This window comes from Pholis gunnellus (genome assembly GCF_910591455.1).
Source record: "Pholis gunnellus genome assembly, chromosome: 2".
In the NCBI taxonomy this organism is placed as follows: Eukaryota; Metazoa; Chordata; class Actinopteri; order Perciformes; family Pholidae; genus Pholis; species Pholis gunnellus.
The window spans coordinates 10,356,007-10,373,378 of record NC_136536.1 but is presented as its reverse complement, the minus strand read 5'-3'; the positions used below and the strand labels follow the sequence as shown (position 1 = coordinate 10,373,378).

The 17,372-nt window shown below is 41.4% G+C and overlaps 1 protein-coding gene across 2 annotated transcripts in view; it reads right to left on the bottom strand.

Moving 5' to 3' along the window:
- The window catches only part of LOC306704811 (SPRY domain-containing protein 3-like), a 43,647-nt gene extending 27,797 nt beyond the window's left edge, over positions 1–15,850 (bottom strand). For both annotated transcript variants that reach the window (XR_013767321.1, XM_079171335.1), the window contains exons 1-6: positions 15,758–15,850; positions 13,897–14,024; positions 12,580–12,655; positions 8,616–8,740; positions 7,373–7,508; positions 7,080–7,268 (exon numbers count right to left, since the gene is read on the bottom strand). Coding sequence is in view for 1 of the 2 variants with exons in the window: in XM_079171335.1 (XP_079027461.1) it covers positions 7,080–7,268; positions 7,373–7,508; positions 8,616–8,740; positions 12,580–12,655; positions 13,897–14,024 (654 nt within the window). In the remaining variant the exon portion in view is untranslated. The remainder of the gene's footprint in view (positions 1–7,079; positions 7,269–7,372; positions 7,509–8,615; positions 8,741–12,579; positions 12,656–13,896; positions 14,025–15,757) is intronic.
- Positions 15,851–17,372: the final 1,522 nt, after the last annotated feature.

Here is a 17,372-nt window from a genome sequence, read left to right as displayed (position 1 = left end):
GCAGAATAAGCCAGGTACAAATGATATATTATTATATTTTCCATGTCCAGTAGCAGCAGTAGCTCAAAGAGAGGCTAAATCTAGCAAGAAAGTCCACAACAGCGCCCGCTCATCCCTTCAGGCCTCCCTCCAAAGCCTCTTCCCCCAAATTACCACTATGAACGTTAACAACGAACACGGCTATTATTAGCATTCAGAGCTATCAAGGTAGCAGCTTGTGGAAGACTGACTGGTGACGAGCAATGAGTGCACAAGCTAAATATGCACCAGTAGACAGGCAGGTAGCCGGTCCAATCATTACATTTGGGGCCAATGCGCCTCCTAAAAACTTTAAACACTACAGCAGTGATAAAACATTAAACACAGAAAAACATTAAAAAGTGTAAGAAAGATTCAGTAGTCTTCTCTTTTCCAGAAACACACATCCAGCAAAGCCATTACTTTGCAGACCTTCTGTTCACCGCGATTACAGAGCTGCAGGAATGATGTAACATGATTACAGCAATTGCACAGTGGTGGTCTCCTTTTTAGAAAAGACACAAGGTGAAATGTGATGAGTTATTAAATATAATTCTTGTTATACAAGTATTGGTGGCTAGGGACTCAACGAACTCAACTCAAAAAGACAGGAGGAAAACCAACACACCAGGTTTTACAATCGTTGATGATTTATCTCTACTTTATGTTAAAATTAAGCAGACAAACAATGTCTTTTAAGATTTCTTTGCTTTACTCCGGTCATCTTGTGCGAAGCAGGACCACTCTGACCCATCAGCCAGCCGGCCTCCCCTCAGTCCGTCCACTGACTTTCCTTCGGATTAAGTTATTCGTAGTTTCCTCCTTTCTCACGCTGCTCAGTTCAGAGAACTGGACGCAAACGCGACGGTGCCGCCGCTAGGCCTGGGAGGCTGCAACCATAACAACTTAATGGGAAAGTTGTGAACTTTCATCCAAGAGCAGTGTCATGTTGGGATTCTTGACTATTGTTTCCAGAGGAAGGAAGGAAGGACGCAGGCAACCTTAGAGGGGCGTTGGTACAACAGCTGGCTCTGGCAACTGGAAGAGGCACAATTACTTGACAATGATTTGTGCGGTTCAAAGGAGATGCTCTGGTGAGGATACAGCAATGTGGAGCCAATTTAAAAAAAGAAACAACAAGTTTTGTGCACCTCTACAGCCCCAAAACAAATGTGTTTAAAATACATACACCTTGAAGAGTTGGGGGAGGGGTGGAGGAGGGAGTGAACGTGAGATATGTGGCTGTGAGGGAGCTCCGGTACACTTGGGAGCACTGATAACTGCAGACTCAGGTGCTGTCCACTTACTTGTCGGCTCGCTCATCCGCAGCTGAGGGGATTAAGTTGGTGGGCAACTGCTGTGACAACAGGAGGCAGAGGATTGGATGCTCGTGTTCGCACTGAGCCGCACGTACGCAGTGGAAAGCCAGCCAAAAAACAGCAGAGGAGGAGAACGGTGGCATGGGGATTTTTATCAAACGTGTTGTTTGCCTAAGACACGTTCAGCTGACAGTAATGACAAAGGTAGCGGTGGGAAAGAAATCCCTCAATGTGTGCGCATGAGGTAATCTTATTCAAATCAGTAAGTCAGATCACTTATAAAGGAACATTTAATGTATTGGTTTTAAACAAAAGCCTTCAAAACTATAGCCAACATATCAATCACATCTTTCTGTTAGTGTTCGAGGTGTTTGTTAATGTCATGTATTCAAAATCATTTTCTCTCGTCCATTAAACGAGTACATTACAAACCAAAATAACTAAAAAATCTCTTGGTTGAAAGGTAAACGTCTGTTGTTGGTCGTTGTGATCACATTCAGCCTTGAGGTACCATTTAAAGCTCTACTTTCTCTAGTTTGGGTTACTGTTGGGGGAATAAACTGTATAAAATATGGACACAGTCTCAGTGAGGTCACCCGTAGGTTTCTAAAGTCCCGTTGTGAAGCTTAAAGTGGGGGGCTCTGCCCGCCGCCGTCTTGGAAGTGACGACACAAATCTGTTCTCTGATTCACTAAAACTAAAAAACCTCAATCTGACTGACCAAGTGCAACATGATCAGCATTACATTTCACTTTCATCTTGTTACTGTAAAGGCTCTGACAGATTAGGGCAATCATTTATTATTGTTAACTTGCATGAGACCATTTGTGGTTGAAAGATTGTAACGTCCATAAAGAAAAACGAGGAACGAAGTAGGAGTGTCTTTGTGTTTTTCATATCTTTATGAGGCTCTGTCAGATTAGTAGATTTGTCAAATCTGATTATATAATTTAAAAAAATATATTTTTAAAATCCCCAGAGCTGGATGAAAAAACAAAAGTTCATCCATCTTCACATTGTTAGAAACAGTGGTTCTCCTGTATTTTGTAGTAGCTGTAAATATTTGACCCTCTAATCTTAATTACCATCAATGAATTATTAAATATATTAGAGGCTGAATTAACAATGAGTGCAGTGTCATTACACTGCAGAGAGATAAACCTAAATGTCAAGTGGCGTTGCAATTTAGGAGAGTTAATAAATTGAGAATATCTGCTGCTTTGGCAGGCATCACAAGTTCATGTTACATTTTGCATAATGGCGGACCGGCTTTCATCACTTATCAAGCTGCAAGTGAAACTCTTTACAGGCAACACGGAGCCAACAAAGGCACAGCCATCAAATTAAAATTCACTCCATTTACTTCAGTTTTCCACTCAGAGCCATGAGGCCAGAGTATTCATTGCCCTGAACAAATGGCCTTCAGATGAGTGATTAAAAAGTTGAAAAGGAACTAAGAGCGTAACAAAATAAAATGAAGGAGACCAGAGTAAAAAAAACACCAACCTCCCTGAAGGGGAACATTTTCCTTTTATACAAACTTTATCAGAGCGCTTTCAAGGACAACCACGATTAAATGATGCAAATGCACTATTTGGTGAAAGAGAAATAGAAAGAGAAAGTTATAAAAACAGATAAACACTTGAGTAGATTGAATACAGGGGGGATTATTTGGCAAGGTAGGTGTGATCATAGCGGCAAGAAATCTAGGATCAGTTACCCACCTATCTAAACAGGAGTGCCACCCCACCCCCCCGACTGTAATGTAAGCAGTTCACAAAGGCAAAGACCAGTCACTACCATCACCATTGTGCGCTGTGTGTACTGCGGCTAAGCACTTCTCAGAACTGCCTCATCAAAAGCATACCAGTCAGAAAAGCCATTTATCTTGCAGTAATCTTTTCCGTCATCGTTAACAATCAGTAAAGGGGGGAGAGCTTTAATCCGGAACAGTTATTATCCACACTTATCAAATAGCAACGTGTGAAAACGACTTCCCTGTTTGGACCAAATGTTTCGTGAGGTGAGGGGAGTCGAAAACAAACTGCCGAGCAGCCGGAGACATGCAATTCATCTACGGCAGCTGAATGATGGATCCGTAAATCACTGAGAAACCACCAACACTGGAAATATCTGAGGAGTAGCCGCACATTTGAGAAAGCAGGAGAACTATTTCCATGCTCCTTAAAGTACAGCTCACAGCTATGAGCGTGACAAAGTAAAATGATGTTGAAATCCAAAAAGAGTTGTTGGGATGAAGCAAACGGTAAGAGGTTCAGAGGAGGAAACAAGGAGAGGAGAGAGGAAAGGAGTACAGAGGAGAGAGGGATAGCGGGGTAGAGCAGAAACAAGGATAGAGCAGACAAGGCGAGGGGAGAGGAGGATAAAGAAAAGGGGACAAGAGGAGAGGAAACAAGGATAGAAGAGGCAAAACAAGGAGAGGAGAGGAGACAATGACCAAAGGGAAGAGAATAGAGGAAGGCAGACACGTATAGAGGAGGAGAGAGGACACAGTGATAGAAGGAGAGAAACTAGGAGATGAAAGGAGAGGAGAAACAAGGAGAAAAGAGGGGAAACGAGGATAGAAGAGGAGAAATGAGGAGAAGAGAGAGGACACAATGATAGAAGGAGATGAACTAGGATAGAAGAGGAGAAACAAGAATAGGAGAGGAGAATAGGAGGGGAGACAAGATAGAAGAAGAGAACTGAGGGGAGAAGAGAGGAGAGGAGACAATGAAAGAAGGGTAGAAACAAGGAGAGAAGAGGAGAAACAAGGATAGGAGAGGAGAATAGGAGGGGAAACAAGATAGAAGAAGAGAACTGAGGGGAGAAGAGAGGAGAGGAGACAATGGGGTAGAAACAAGGAGAAGAGGGGACAGGAGAAAAATGAGAGAAGTGAAGAGAGGAGAGGAGAGACAAGGAGAGAAGAGAGGAGACGAGGATAGAGGAGGAGAAACAAGGAAAGGAGAGTGCTGTGTTCAAAGATCCAAAGTAGACACTTGGAAAACTTGAGACAGTTTTTGGTTCAAACCACAAAATGAAATGAATTAGAAGTCAAAACCCCAAAAGAGATTAAGTGAGACCACCTTGAGCCTGACATGTTCTGCCCTTAAAGCACAATCTTACCTCATATTAATCCTGCTACTCAAAGGCTCCTAGCCTTCAAAAAAAACCTTTTCTTTCCCTTTACTTCTCCTCCTCCCTTCTTTTCATTTCCTCTGCCACAGTTTGATTTTCTATCTGTTGTTGCTCAAACTTTCTCTGTCGTTCCAGGAAGCAGCTACTGTTACTGTTGTCCCACACCCTTCCCCCGTCTTCAGTGTCTACACTAAATCCTTGTACTTGTCATAACTTGACAGCCTTATCAGTTGGACTATTATCTCCCGCTTAAACCCTGACAATATACGACCGCATATTGGATGGTAGCATGAGAGAAAACTCAAATGAAAGGGAGAGGAAATAAATCACTGCTGAGCAGAGCATGCTGCCCGGCACCCCAGCTGTGAAAACCTCCAATAACATGAGAAAGAGTAAAAGATTCCTCAGAGTCCCGTTACTCCACTTATTGAATTTTTACAACCTGGTGGACCGCCAGGCACTTGGCTCCACCAACACAGTTTGTGCCATTGCCACTCCTCGGTCCAGAAAAACAGAAGAAGGGAGAGACAGACAGACAGACGGAGAGCGAGACAGCTGGTTGAATCATCCTTCTCACCCACAGCTCTCTGCTTTTATGATCTCTGTCTGCTTTCAGGAAAGATGATGGTCTCTCTCTCTCTCTATGTATGTGTATGTGTGTGTGTGTGTGTGTGTGTGTGTGTGTGTGTGTGTGTGTGTGTGTGTGTGTGTGTGTGTGTCAGATGATTGTGTACCACCGCGGACGGACATGTTTATCACATAACCGCATACGGGAACCACACATAATCTGTCCTCGATCGCTCCGGTGTCAATGAGAGACCTGCCTGTAGTTTTGTGGTTTTGAAGTTGGGGGGAGGGTGGTGGGGGGGGGGAGCTCACACCTTCACACAGAACAAAGGTGCCACAGTTTCACTACTGTAAAGTGGTGGGAATACAGTATTGTGATACCACTGATGACACAGTTGTTGCCAACAGTGAATTCCATTCGAGTGGCTCACAACAGCGTCCGAGCAAACAGCCATGAACCTGAACTCTCCCCGTCTGGCCCAAAACACCGACAAGGCCAAATATCAGTCAACAGGGTTCAGAAATACGGGGGAGTTACGAGGAGCTCCACTGAATGAGACACGAGCTCTCCAGAAAGCCAAATTTGAGGAATTAAGGGGGGAGCTCTACAATACTGTCATTTCTGGTGCCAAAAAAAGGATATACAAGCCAATAGTAAAGCACTCGTCAACGTGTGTGTTTACTCACATATTCCAATGCTGCGGAGCCACATTCAACGCACATTATTCATTAAAAGTAATAGTCAAAGGGTGAAGTTAACGACGCAGTTAGAACAATTCTGTTGTGAGTGAAACGTGAAGCCGAAACATTATCAGTGTGTGATAACCAATAACGACATGTTGTGAAACACATTCTCAGCCTGGATGCATAAACACATAGTTCAAGTTGATGCTAACGCCTCATTGGAAGGTTTACAGCCAGGAGAAATATCCTTCAGCAAAATCCACAACAGGTTTGTGAAACTATCTGAGAAAATTATAACAAAAACATGAACTAGAATAAGACTGGAACAGAAACCGCTGACTAAATCTTGACTAAAGCAAAATAAAACAAAAAGACTAAAATGTTACTTTAAACGAACTTGAGTTAACTAGACCTTCAAGTGATGCACATTTTCCAGGCAAAACATTTTTTTTTTTTTTTTTCATAAATCATTGTTCTCATAAAGAAGGTGACCGTGAACATTTGCCACTGGTTCATAGGTTTATAGTTCAGCCTTCGATAGCACCACTGTACATTATCTTGCTTTAATTATATACCCGAACATTTTTACATTCTTTAATTCGCTCTGCGAGAGAGAGAGCGAGCAGCAATAGCAGCTCACGGCCTTTCTGGCATCAAGTACAGTTGTCAACAAAGAGGGATTTGCTGAAGAACAGGCAGTTGAAGGATCTTCTAAAAGCACAAAACAAACACGGGGAACTGGCAGCAACCACGCAAGAGAGCCAATCTGTAATCTTTCCCATTCAAAAGACAACGCACTATGTATATATATATATATATATGTATGTATATATATATGTATATATATGCGAGATGTGTTAGGTTTCATGTACAGGGTCTCTGTGCTAAACACAACAGAGAACGCACATAACCACTTATATACTAGTGTGCTAAACCATTATTTCTGAAAATAGTGTTTAAGTGATAAATCATGAAGTGAACTGATAATATTACAAAGATTATATACAATACTTGATATTAAAGTGGTAGCCTGAAAAATTAATAAAACATGAATGAAAGGTTTGTAGTTTGTTTGGCTACTGGTCAGAATTGAGTTCACTTTAAGCTCTGGTAATGTAATCAAGCCCTAAAAAAACTTTGATGATTGAAATAACTGTTACTTGCAATCCTACCTGGAACAGCCAGCTCACTTTGGCAATTTAAAACTTGTGGCTGCTGAGTGATGTGAGCAATACTCTGAATACTCGAAACGCTTGCAATATTTGCACTTAACTCAACTAGACAAGTATCTCTGTTCCTTTAACCATGAGAAAAACAACAGGGGCCTTTTCTTTTTTTTTTTTTACTTCTTACCGTGCCACTAACCCTGACGTCAAAAAGCCGACCCCAGTCATCTTCATGGCTGTCCACCATCATCATACTTTCATCTTCCTCCAGGAACCACTCTGCCTGCAGGTCAACCTTCACCTCCTCCCCCATGGAGTGCATCCCCACAGCGGGGAACAGCCCCTCTGCAGAAACAGGAACCTCCACTGAGCCCACCTGCACGAGAGAGGGACGTGAGGAGACGACATTATGCGTACAGACAGTTGCTGCTGCATGCTTGAAACAAAGCACGATAGAATTCGGATTAAAAAAACACCTACCTTATTGCCATTTTTGGTGAAAAAGACTATCGTAAATCCTGCTTCAATATTTTCTGAGTGTATTCCACAGCCGATGCGGTCGCCACGAGCACACTTTGGCCCAAATTGCTGTCCAACAGGGTTGCCATTGTATAACCTAGGAAGAGGGAAGAGATAGAAATCTTCATAACATTAAAGCTAGTTAAGGCAAAAAGAAGAACCATGCGATCATTATCATTTTCATAACAGACAGCAATAACTCATTCGGTCACTTCTGTGTTCTCTCCTGCAAGTTTCTTTTGGCCGTGTCATCACCATTCACATTTATTCACACAACAAATGTGTTTGAGATTAAACTGTTTATTAGCACCATGTAAAGATACTCTGTTACAAGTAATAAACTGCATTCAAAATGTTACTTTAGTACCAAAGTATTGGCATCAAAATGAACTTAAGAGTGGCCTCCATCATTGGATTATTGTTATTGATGCATTAATGTGTTCGTCACTTTGTGTTGCAGCTGGTAAATGTGGAGCTAATTCGGAAAATTACTTTACATACTTAATAATTAGACTATATATACTACTTAATAAAACATGATGGTTTATTAGCGGATGAATATTTTATATCAATTGGAGAATCTGAATCTGCAAAGTAGCCCATCTAGTAACTAATATTATCAAGTAAATATAGTGAAGTTAAAGGTTTAATATTTACCTCTGAGGTCTAGTGGAGTACAAGTATTTTTTTATTTAAAAAACTAAATGGAAATACTGAAGTTAAGTACTTCAAAAACAGTATTTGAGAAGCCTAAATGTAACAAGAGCAAAATAATGTTGTTCTTCATAGATCTAGTCCATTCATTCTGCTCTCAAAGTGCACTAATTTCATGCATTTAACTTTAAAATGTAAAAGATGATCTTCTGGGGGAGCATGCCCCACGGAGACCCCTAGACGGTCTGATGTCAACCCATCATAGTCTCGCAAAATCCTGTGGGAAACACTGATATTTATGAACTAAATAATTACTCAAAATGAATCTGTATAGAAAGTACTTGAAAGTCAAAGCCCTACAAATAATTATGCATATCATTTGGCCAAAAGTTCTATTTCTGTGACCAACCAGCTTTATGCTGGGGAAAAATGCAAAGAGACGGCAGTTATGTGTGGACGGAGCCTCGACTGACCACAATCCATTTTCTCAAAGCATGCAAGAAACCAGCGCTGCACCGTAGCGAATAGATAAAAGTGTGGTTTGACTTACTTGCCGTTGTCAGCATGGTAAGCTACAGAGTATGGCAGCCAGCCAGGCTGGTGGTCCAGCCTGTAGAATTTAGGCACCAGGCCCACAGCAATGGTACCCCTCACCCCTGTGTCCGCTATTGTCACCTAGAGAGAGAGAGAAAGAGAGAGAGAGAGAGAGAACGAGAGAGAGACAGAGAGACAGAACACTTTAACTACAACTGAGGCACAAATTAGTGAGTTGAAATGACTGCCACACTTGGAGCAGACCTTTATAGATCTTACTCACCTATGTGGGTTACATGACAAGCTTTTTACAACAACAAAAAAAGCATGAATTTACAGCCGAGAGCCAAAGCACAGGTCATATATTGTGGGAAACTTCACCTTTAATGAAAAGCTAGACTCAGGAAAATAAGCCCCCCAACTAGAAAATGCCTTTCTTTGACCTCAGTCTGTGTGGTCGTCTCTCCCAAATCCACAGAGTCTGACCCCCTTTGCGGGTATACAGAGTAAAGTGCTGATACCAGGGCTCCACGGTAGGGCTTGCCAGATTCCCCTGGGCAAGTAAAATGCCATGTCGGGCTAGTAAATCTAGCAACACTGTATTTTGTCCGGGTGATGGAAGTAGCTAAGGAGTGGGCCTTCTTATGTATTGTATTTGTGTTATAACATTGTACAGAACTTTGTTGAACTTGTGTTCTATTTGAATGTTCTCTCTAAATAAAATAAACTTGACCCATTTCATTTTCTTCGTGCACTCACGAGAACAAACAAAGTTTATAAGCTGAAGAGCAATCAATCATTCCAATTATCCTGAAAACGGGAGTTTAGTTGGCCGGCGTTAAGAGAGGACAAAGCGCTAACGTATCGCGCAGTTTGCCGCACGTTTGACAGCAAGGCGGATAAAACATGACGAGTAATGTTCTTTGTTAGATAAAAGACAGATAAAACTGTTTGTACAGGGGCAAGTAAACATGTATGTCAAACTACATTCAAATCAGTGTTGCAAAGCTCACAAAGAAATAGCAAATTATAAGCATTATTAATATTATAAGAGTGCAAATTGGCCGCATGTTGTGATGAATAATGACTAACAGGTAGAGACAGGACTGTACAAAAGCCCCTTTGTGCACTCAGGGATGAGAACATCGGAGAGACCAAGAGGCACATTGCTACGGGATCACTGACACACACGTTTTAATGGACTTAATGAACAGACGACGTAGACTACACGGAGGATACGAGCAGAGCAGCTTTTGACCTATCGATCAGGGAAAATACCTGCGCTGACGTGTTGATTTGCATAAATAGGTTATATTCATGGCCTTGTATGGATCAATTATAGGATTGCTTTCACATGGATTTATTAGTAGTTTAGTAGTTAAGATGTTGAAATGCTAAAATCACATATCTGCTATCATAAAAACCTGTGGTCTTGGTTCTTTTCAGTTCATTTTTAACCGAACCAAACTAAAGGGTTAGCTGTGAAAGTCCACTGACACTGTGATGTACTTAAAGTCATTTACATGCAGCTGTCTTAAGTTGAAAAACAAGCGATCTGGTGATTTTTTTTGTGTCCGACAAAGCGGCAGTACACGGTTCACTGTTCAGCTTGTTGTGTTTAATTAAATCCAAGAGAACCATGGTGTGGAGTAACTGCAGGAGAGTTTGATGATTATGGTGATAATACTGTTTCCTGTGATACTAGCCACAGTAACAACAATAACCTCCTCTCCTCTGACATAACACCAGCCTGCCAGTGAAGCCCAATCAGAGCTAAACGACACACACTACCGAGCAGAATTAGGTGAGAGGTGAAGCAGGCAAACACAGGACAACAGCCCCGCCCGGTGTGAGTCTGCCTTTGTTATCGCTGAAGTAAAATCTAGTTTTTCTTACTCTTCATCGCTCCTTGGATTTCTTTCTCCTCTTCCCCCACGTATCTGCCTCCCTCCTTCTCTACCTCCCTCTTCAGCCCAGACCCCCAAATCGCTGCTCCTGCATGACGACACATGTGAAACCAAACTTTTCAGTCCGGCACTTAAAGATTAACTGCACACACAAACGTGTTTTTTTTTTTTTAGCTCTAAACTAAATGACATGACTGTACTTTTGATGAAACACATCAGTGCTGGCTTTAATATCGCTGGTGTTACCAAATTCATAATGGTTGAAAATAGCTTTTGTAGCATTTAAAAATCCCAGCACAGCACAAGCCTGTTCTCTCCTTTCTGTTGTTGTGAAATCATCAGCACATTACAAAATCTGCTGAATCAGTGTGAATGATTACCTGGCGATAGCAATGTTCTTTCCTACACTGACAAGAGAGTGTAGATGAAGTATTAAGTAGTTAAATTGTTCTCTAACAGCTGGCTAGTCAGCCGTTATTGGCCTTGGCAAGTCCTCACTGCAACATGTAAACTGTTAACAAACCTTGTGTGTCTGAAGGATTTGGATGAAAGTCACAAAAACATGTGAGACGAGGAAAGAGCAGGAATGTGCCGTTAAGTTATGTCGATAGGATTTATTTCTCAAATCAATCTATTAATGCTGCAGATGTTCAGCTCGAACAGATGATAAACCTGGAGATGTGCAGCAGTAGTGACAGAGCTGAAATGGATTCCTTATGGGAGCAGAACAAGAAAAAACACGAGGATAGAGCCTGACCTTTATCAGCATAAACGCTCCAAAAGTTTTTATGGATATCTGGGAAAACTGACAGCATGTGCGTCACACGGTGGAGAATAATATAGAATATAAAAACTCTGGGTGATGACCACAGCAAAATATATATCAGGCTCCAAATGTGATTCTCATTTAAACGTGAACGCTGTTATCGTTAAGAGTTGCTTGCTGGAGAAGGAGAGGGAGTGATCTGGAGGTCAGATGAGAATTTGACATCACATTTAATGAAAACGGTCACATCTGGCACACCTCACATCAGCCACGATAAATAATGTCAAAGCACATTGTCAACCTGTTTATAATCTCGCTGAAGCAGATCTGAAATGTTTGAACATACGTCTAAAGTGATGCTTCTCGTCTCAAAAAAAAAGGAAAAAAAAAAATCTGAAAAGAACAGTGGAAGAAGTAAATCATTTACGCCGATGCTGCAGAGTCCCGTCTGGCTCTATTTGCAGCTCAGCAGAATGACGCAGGTTTCGCCGGATAATGCACAGCCCTAACGTTTCCTTCTGACGCCTAAAAAAAAAAAAACCCAGACGAGGAAGTACGTCCGCCTCACCTGTCGTCTCATAAACACACGTCACAAGGCCTGCTCTGACGCGCACCATCGACAAACACGCTGGCTCATAAATAACACACTGCAGCCCTCGACGCCTTATTTATGACTAACTCTTGAAACTTTCCTGTGCTAAATCACCCCAAAAAATAAAAGTTTTGCCTCACACTCTTCTGTAAAAGAACCATTATAACGGTCTGATACAGATTTGCTTCATAAATGTCCGATAGTTTCTCCTGCTGCCAGTCTGCTCGCCCGTCTGCAGAAAAACAGTGTGTGCTAGAGTAATCTCTGTGCTCAAAGATACCACCTAACCCACACACCCTCTCCCTCATTCCAATGCAGCTCGGACATTCTTGAGGTAGTGGTGAACTGGGACTGTAGGGGGGGGGGGGGCACTCAGAATTTAATATGAAGTTGAGAAAAATTGTCAGCAATGGGATTCCAGGGGATACAATTGCTGGCTGGATGGTAAAGCGATCTTGGGCACACACACACACACACACACAGGGACGATGGTATGTGGTAAGCCTATCACATTGTGAATAATCCCCCACCCCAGCATTTCAAAATGAAGGATGAAAACAGTTATTTTCTAAATGACTACCACATATCCAAAAGAAAGTGGATAAACAAAAAGCAACAGTTGTAAACAACATATTTCAGACGGTCTGGTCTTGCAGATCAGCTACAATAACAACGTTAGACGCTAACTTACAGCATCAGCATCAATGAGCCTTACCTCAAAGTAGCAGTTTCCCTTTGATAAAGGATGGCCTGCCACATAGCAACCCACCTCCTCAGAGTTCCCTTGGTAACTAAAGAGAAGAAACGACAGGTTGACAATAGGTGACTTCTAATAGGTCCAAATTCTCAGAAACACATGTTGAAGAACAACCTCATCTTCTCATCGGAAGATTGTCGAGGCACCATCTGTATAACCAAATGCAGCAGACGTGCAACAGAAACGAGAATATGTTCCCGTTATCAACAGTTACAATTAAATGATGTAGAGCTGCTCTTTAGCATGAAGATTAGAAGATGTATCAAATGACATGCACATGGTTATTGTGTTATTACTGTTTTATAACATATGATGTCCACCAGCTTTATATAAGGGAAGGGATGTTTTGTGCAAGGACAAAAAGATTTTCCTGAAGCTTCTGAAGCTTTGAGGAATGAAATGTATTGAGTGTTTCACACAGTATTAAGCAGCTAGATCAAATGCCACCTTCAGAATAAGAAATCACATTCACACTTTTAGAAATAGTTGCATGGTATGTAGGTACAGTGTGGATCTCTGAGGCTTTACAGTCAAACAAGAAACTAAGCTCACCTCAAACTAATTACATTTTTTTGCAGTTGGGATAGTGTAGATGTTTGAGAAGAATACTGTGCCTGTCATGTTATGCTGACCTAGAAACAAGCCTCCACTGACAGTGTTTCTGTGGTCGGCAGTAGACTTGTTTAGGTTTATTAATGCGGAAGACAAAACAAATGCGAACACAAACTATGCCCCTCAAGCTATCGGTCTTCCGTCCACCACCGTTGTTAGTCAGTCATACTAACACCCTATTCTTTCACCCAAACACACACATTCAAAGTTTTGAGATGGGTACTACGAACAAAATATCTCCTAGCTAGGAATACAGGTCTGATCTGTTGTAGCAAAGCAGATACAGACCTTGTTAAGTTAATCACATATAGATTTTTACTTCAGGGCGTCTGTTCACCTCTCTACTATACTTCTATAGTACGGTGTGGTCAGCATGTTGATGCATAGCAACATGCTAAAACGTCACTTCATTCTGAGCCCTTTAAATGAACAGAAACACACGGTCCATACGAATGATTATAAAAGAAGAAAACATGTCCGTCTAATATCTTGTTAGGCAAGATCTACACAAGAGAGAAAACATTCTGAAATGTGTAATAAACCCAAAATACCACAAACAAGTTTTGCCACTCCAAAATTAAAAAGGCCGCCAATGAGTCGGCAGAGGAAGTCAAACACAGTATAACACAGAAGCATCGGACAGCCGTGCATTGTAAGGCGGACCTGAGCGTGTCTCCATCCTTCTGCAGCCTCATGTATCGTTCCTGTGCAGGGCGCCCATCCCCAATGTCTCTGATTCGACGTCTCAGATTCAGGAGGCATCTGTGGTGTAGTACGTTGATGTCATCCATCTGAATGAAGAAGAAAAAATGGGACAATAGGAGGGGGGGGGGGGGCAATGGCACATTACCACAAGTTCAGCAGCAATGTTTGCTGTTTGTTGACTGAGGGAAGAAAAGCACAACAATGTATTTTAGATCAATAAACGCAAAGGACAGAGAAGCATTCAACAAAAGGAAAAGGCTTCTCATGCTGTTAAATTCAGCATTTGAATACTGCCAATACACAGCGGAGTACTATGGTCAGCTTCAGAACTGGTGGGTCTGAAACTAAAATAGTTTGAGGGGACATTTACATGTAAGATGTCTACGTGTCTGTTGAAAGTTACAACATGATTATATTTGTTTACCAACTTACCTAAATGGGCTTTTGTTAAAGCAAACTAACAGGGATTTCCTCAATGAAGGGATTCATTATTTGTTCTATAAAATGTCAGAAAATTGGCCATCAGTGTTTCCTGGCCTAGTGTGACATGTGACAAAATCTAGACAAAGAAAATGAGCAAATCCTCACAATCGAGAAGCTGAAACTAGGGAATGTTTGGCGATATTTTTCCATCGATCAACTAACCCGACAAAACAACAAATGGTTTCTTCTGAACATATACATTATTTAAAAAAGGTACAACTAACTTTGCACAATCAACAAGCTAACAAGACTACTAACAAGCTATACATTTATACTGCATTTATGTATTTGTACAGCTTCATTTTCACTCTATCCATATATGTTAATGTCTACAGTGCATTATGAGGTTTACCGCTATTATTGTACATTTTCATTCACAATCATTAATAATGAATTTATCAGCACTGCATGTTTATAACCCCGATGTGAGGTAATTATATGCGACGTTGTTCTTTGCTGCATTTCTTTAAGAAAAGCTATTAAAACCTTCAATCTTTGTACCTTGTCTGACATTTGTATTAACTGATTTATGATTTATGTCCGTACTCTGTTCCCCTGACATTATCCGTGTAAGTGTTTGTTTCATGTTTGACATGCTGTTTGCCAAATAAAACATCAAAACACAGAATTAATAAAAAGATAAGAGGATGAGGTCAACTCATGTGCCAGTGAAACATGTATTTGCAAGACGAAACAGATGACCAACCCCAGAACACACACTCTCTCTCTCTCTCACACACACACACTCAATGCATTGATTGTAACGACCCCTCTATGCATTGATTGTAACGATCAATGTATCCGGTTGCTTCTGATTAGGGACGTCGTTCAGTGACGTTGGATGATGGAGTGAGGGCAAAGTAAAACACGTCCAACTTCCACACCATGTCCCACTTTCTCTTAAAACCACATTCAGTTATCTTTTTAATTATCTCAAGGAATAAATCAAAACACGTCAAAAGTGCCGCAGCGAGAGGAAGGTGGGCGTGCCAGTGTTTACATCTAAGGAAACCGTGCTAACGATGAAGCTAACTGAAATGAAGCTAGCATGAATGCTCGGGCAGTTAACCGCCGTTATTTCAGCTGAAAACGGGCTCGTGGCTTAATGTTAATCAAATAATATATATAAAAGGTGTTTATCCACTCCGTCAGCTGGTGACGAGAGGTTACTTTAGCCTCGAGGCTACACATGGGCTAGCAACAGTAGCGCCTGAAGTGATGTGTTCTCTGAAGCTGAGAAGCTGAGGTGCTTAGCAAAGAGGGTGACTGTTCCTAAAAATGGAGCGCAGAACAATGATTTATTACCGGTGTCATCATCGATGAGTCCATCGCTTACCTGTTATTTTGGCGGCTAATACGACAGAAACTCACTTTTTTGCCTATCAGCTGTCCATAGCGCCTCATAAAAAAAAAAAACTTTGGAAACTAGAGTTCGGCGCATCCAAGTGACGTCACACTCTCGATACTGATACAGCCAATCGTATCGCGTCCTGAGAAATGGTGACAAGCTTTCAGCCAATCCTGTCTCTCAGATTTTGTGCGCGCATGTGTGTGTCCTATATAACGAATTTACCCACAATTTTAGACAATGTAAATATTAAGTGGGTCTTAATAGGATGAATCCTTTCAAACCCCACTTGACGGACCACATAAAGCATTTCCCACTTCCTCTTTGCGATGTGTTTCAGGCAGTGGTGGAATAATTGGTCAGATCTTTAACTGAAGAAAAAGAAGCAATACCACAACTTAAAAAATGCTCTAAGAAGTGTCGCAATCAATTTGTTTACCAATATAAACGTAGACAGCATAAGTATTAACATACAAATATGCTAAAGTCCCAAAAGTAAAAGTACTCTTTGTGCAGAATGGCTCACTTCAGCATCATATAATTGATCACTGAATTCTAATTAGTAATGCATTAATGTGTACATCACTTTAATGTTGTAGCTGGAAAAGGTTGGGCTAATTCTAATTAGTTTATATTCTGCTGGTATAGCTTAACCTACAATAATATATCATAATTCTTTAGTTGATTTATATTTTGTATAATATTAATCTGAATCTACAAAGAAACTAAAGCTGTCAAACTCAAATCTGTAGTCGGGTAGAAATATACAGTAGCATAAAATGGAAATACTCAAAAGTACAAGTTAAGTACTTGAGTATGTTCTTACTGTAGTTACATTCCCCCACTGGTTTCATGATCCTAAACTGAAATGTCAACAGCTTAACAGAAGCTCAGGGAGATACTTCCCAACAGGGCAGAGCAGTGTCCCATCACAGGGTTTTGTGTGGATTCTGGTTGCTATGTTGAAGTGGCAGAAAAGAGACTCCCTGAGCCAGCTGGGATAGACTTCAGCCGGAGAGGCAGAGAGGAGGAAGAAGCTGAGTGGCTGGAAGAGGAAAAATTAAAAATCCAAGGGCAGGGTGGAAAAGAGAGCCCCCGTTGGTCTGGCGTGTGTCTTGGAACATTCTCCTGATACGTGGAAACAAACTAGCTCGCGAGGTAATGGGAGCACAAGACGGCAGGTGATTTCAGTCCTTCTTGCCAAGATTAATCAGAACAACAGGCTGCTGATGGCAAGGCAGATTTTGGCCTCATGTAGCCCTGCATTCCAGTGGGAAGTACAGGCCAGTTGGTATGTCTGTGTGTGTGCCCTGCCATGTCTGTACTACTACTGCTGGAGCAAATTACCCAGTGTCGGGCGAACTGCAGTGTGTGTGTGTGTGTGTGTGTGTGTGTGTGTGTGCTTGCGTAAATGTCCTGCTTGTATTAAAGGTGCCATTACTAGTCACCATTGTAAATTGTAAATTATTTGTGCTCTGTGAAATACTCATTTAGTTTTTGTTTTTTTGTATCATGTACATGTTGCATCTGTCCACAGAGCGCCCATTGCACCGAGGCAATGGAGGAGACAATGAGACTCCAGATAAGAGAGGAATTCCTCAAC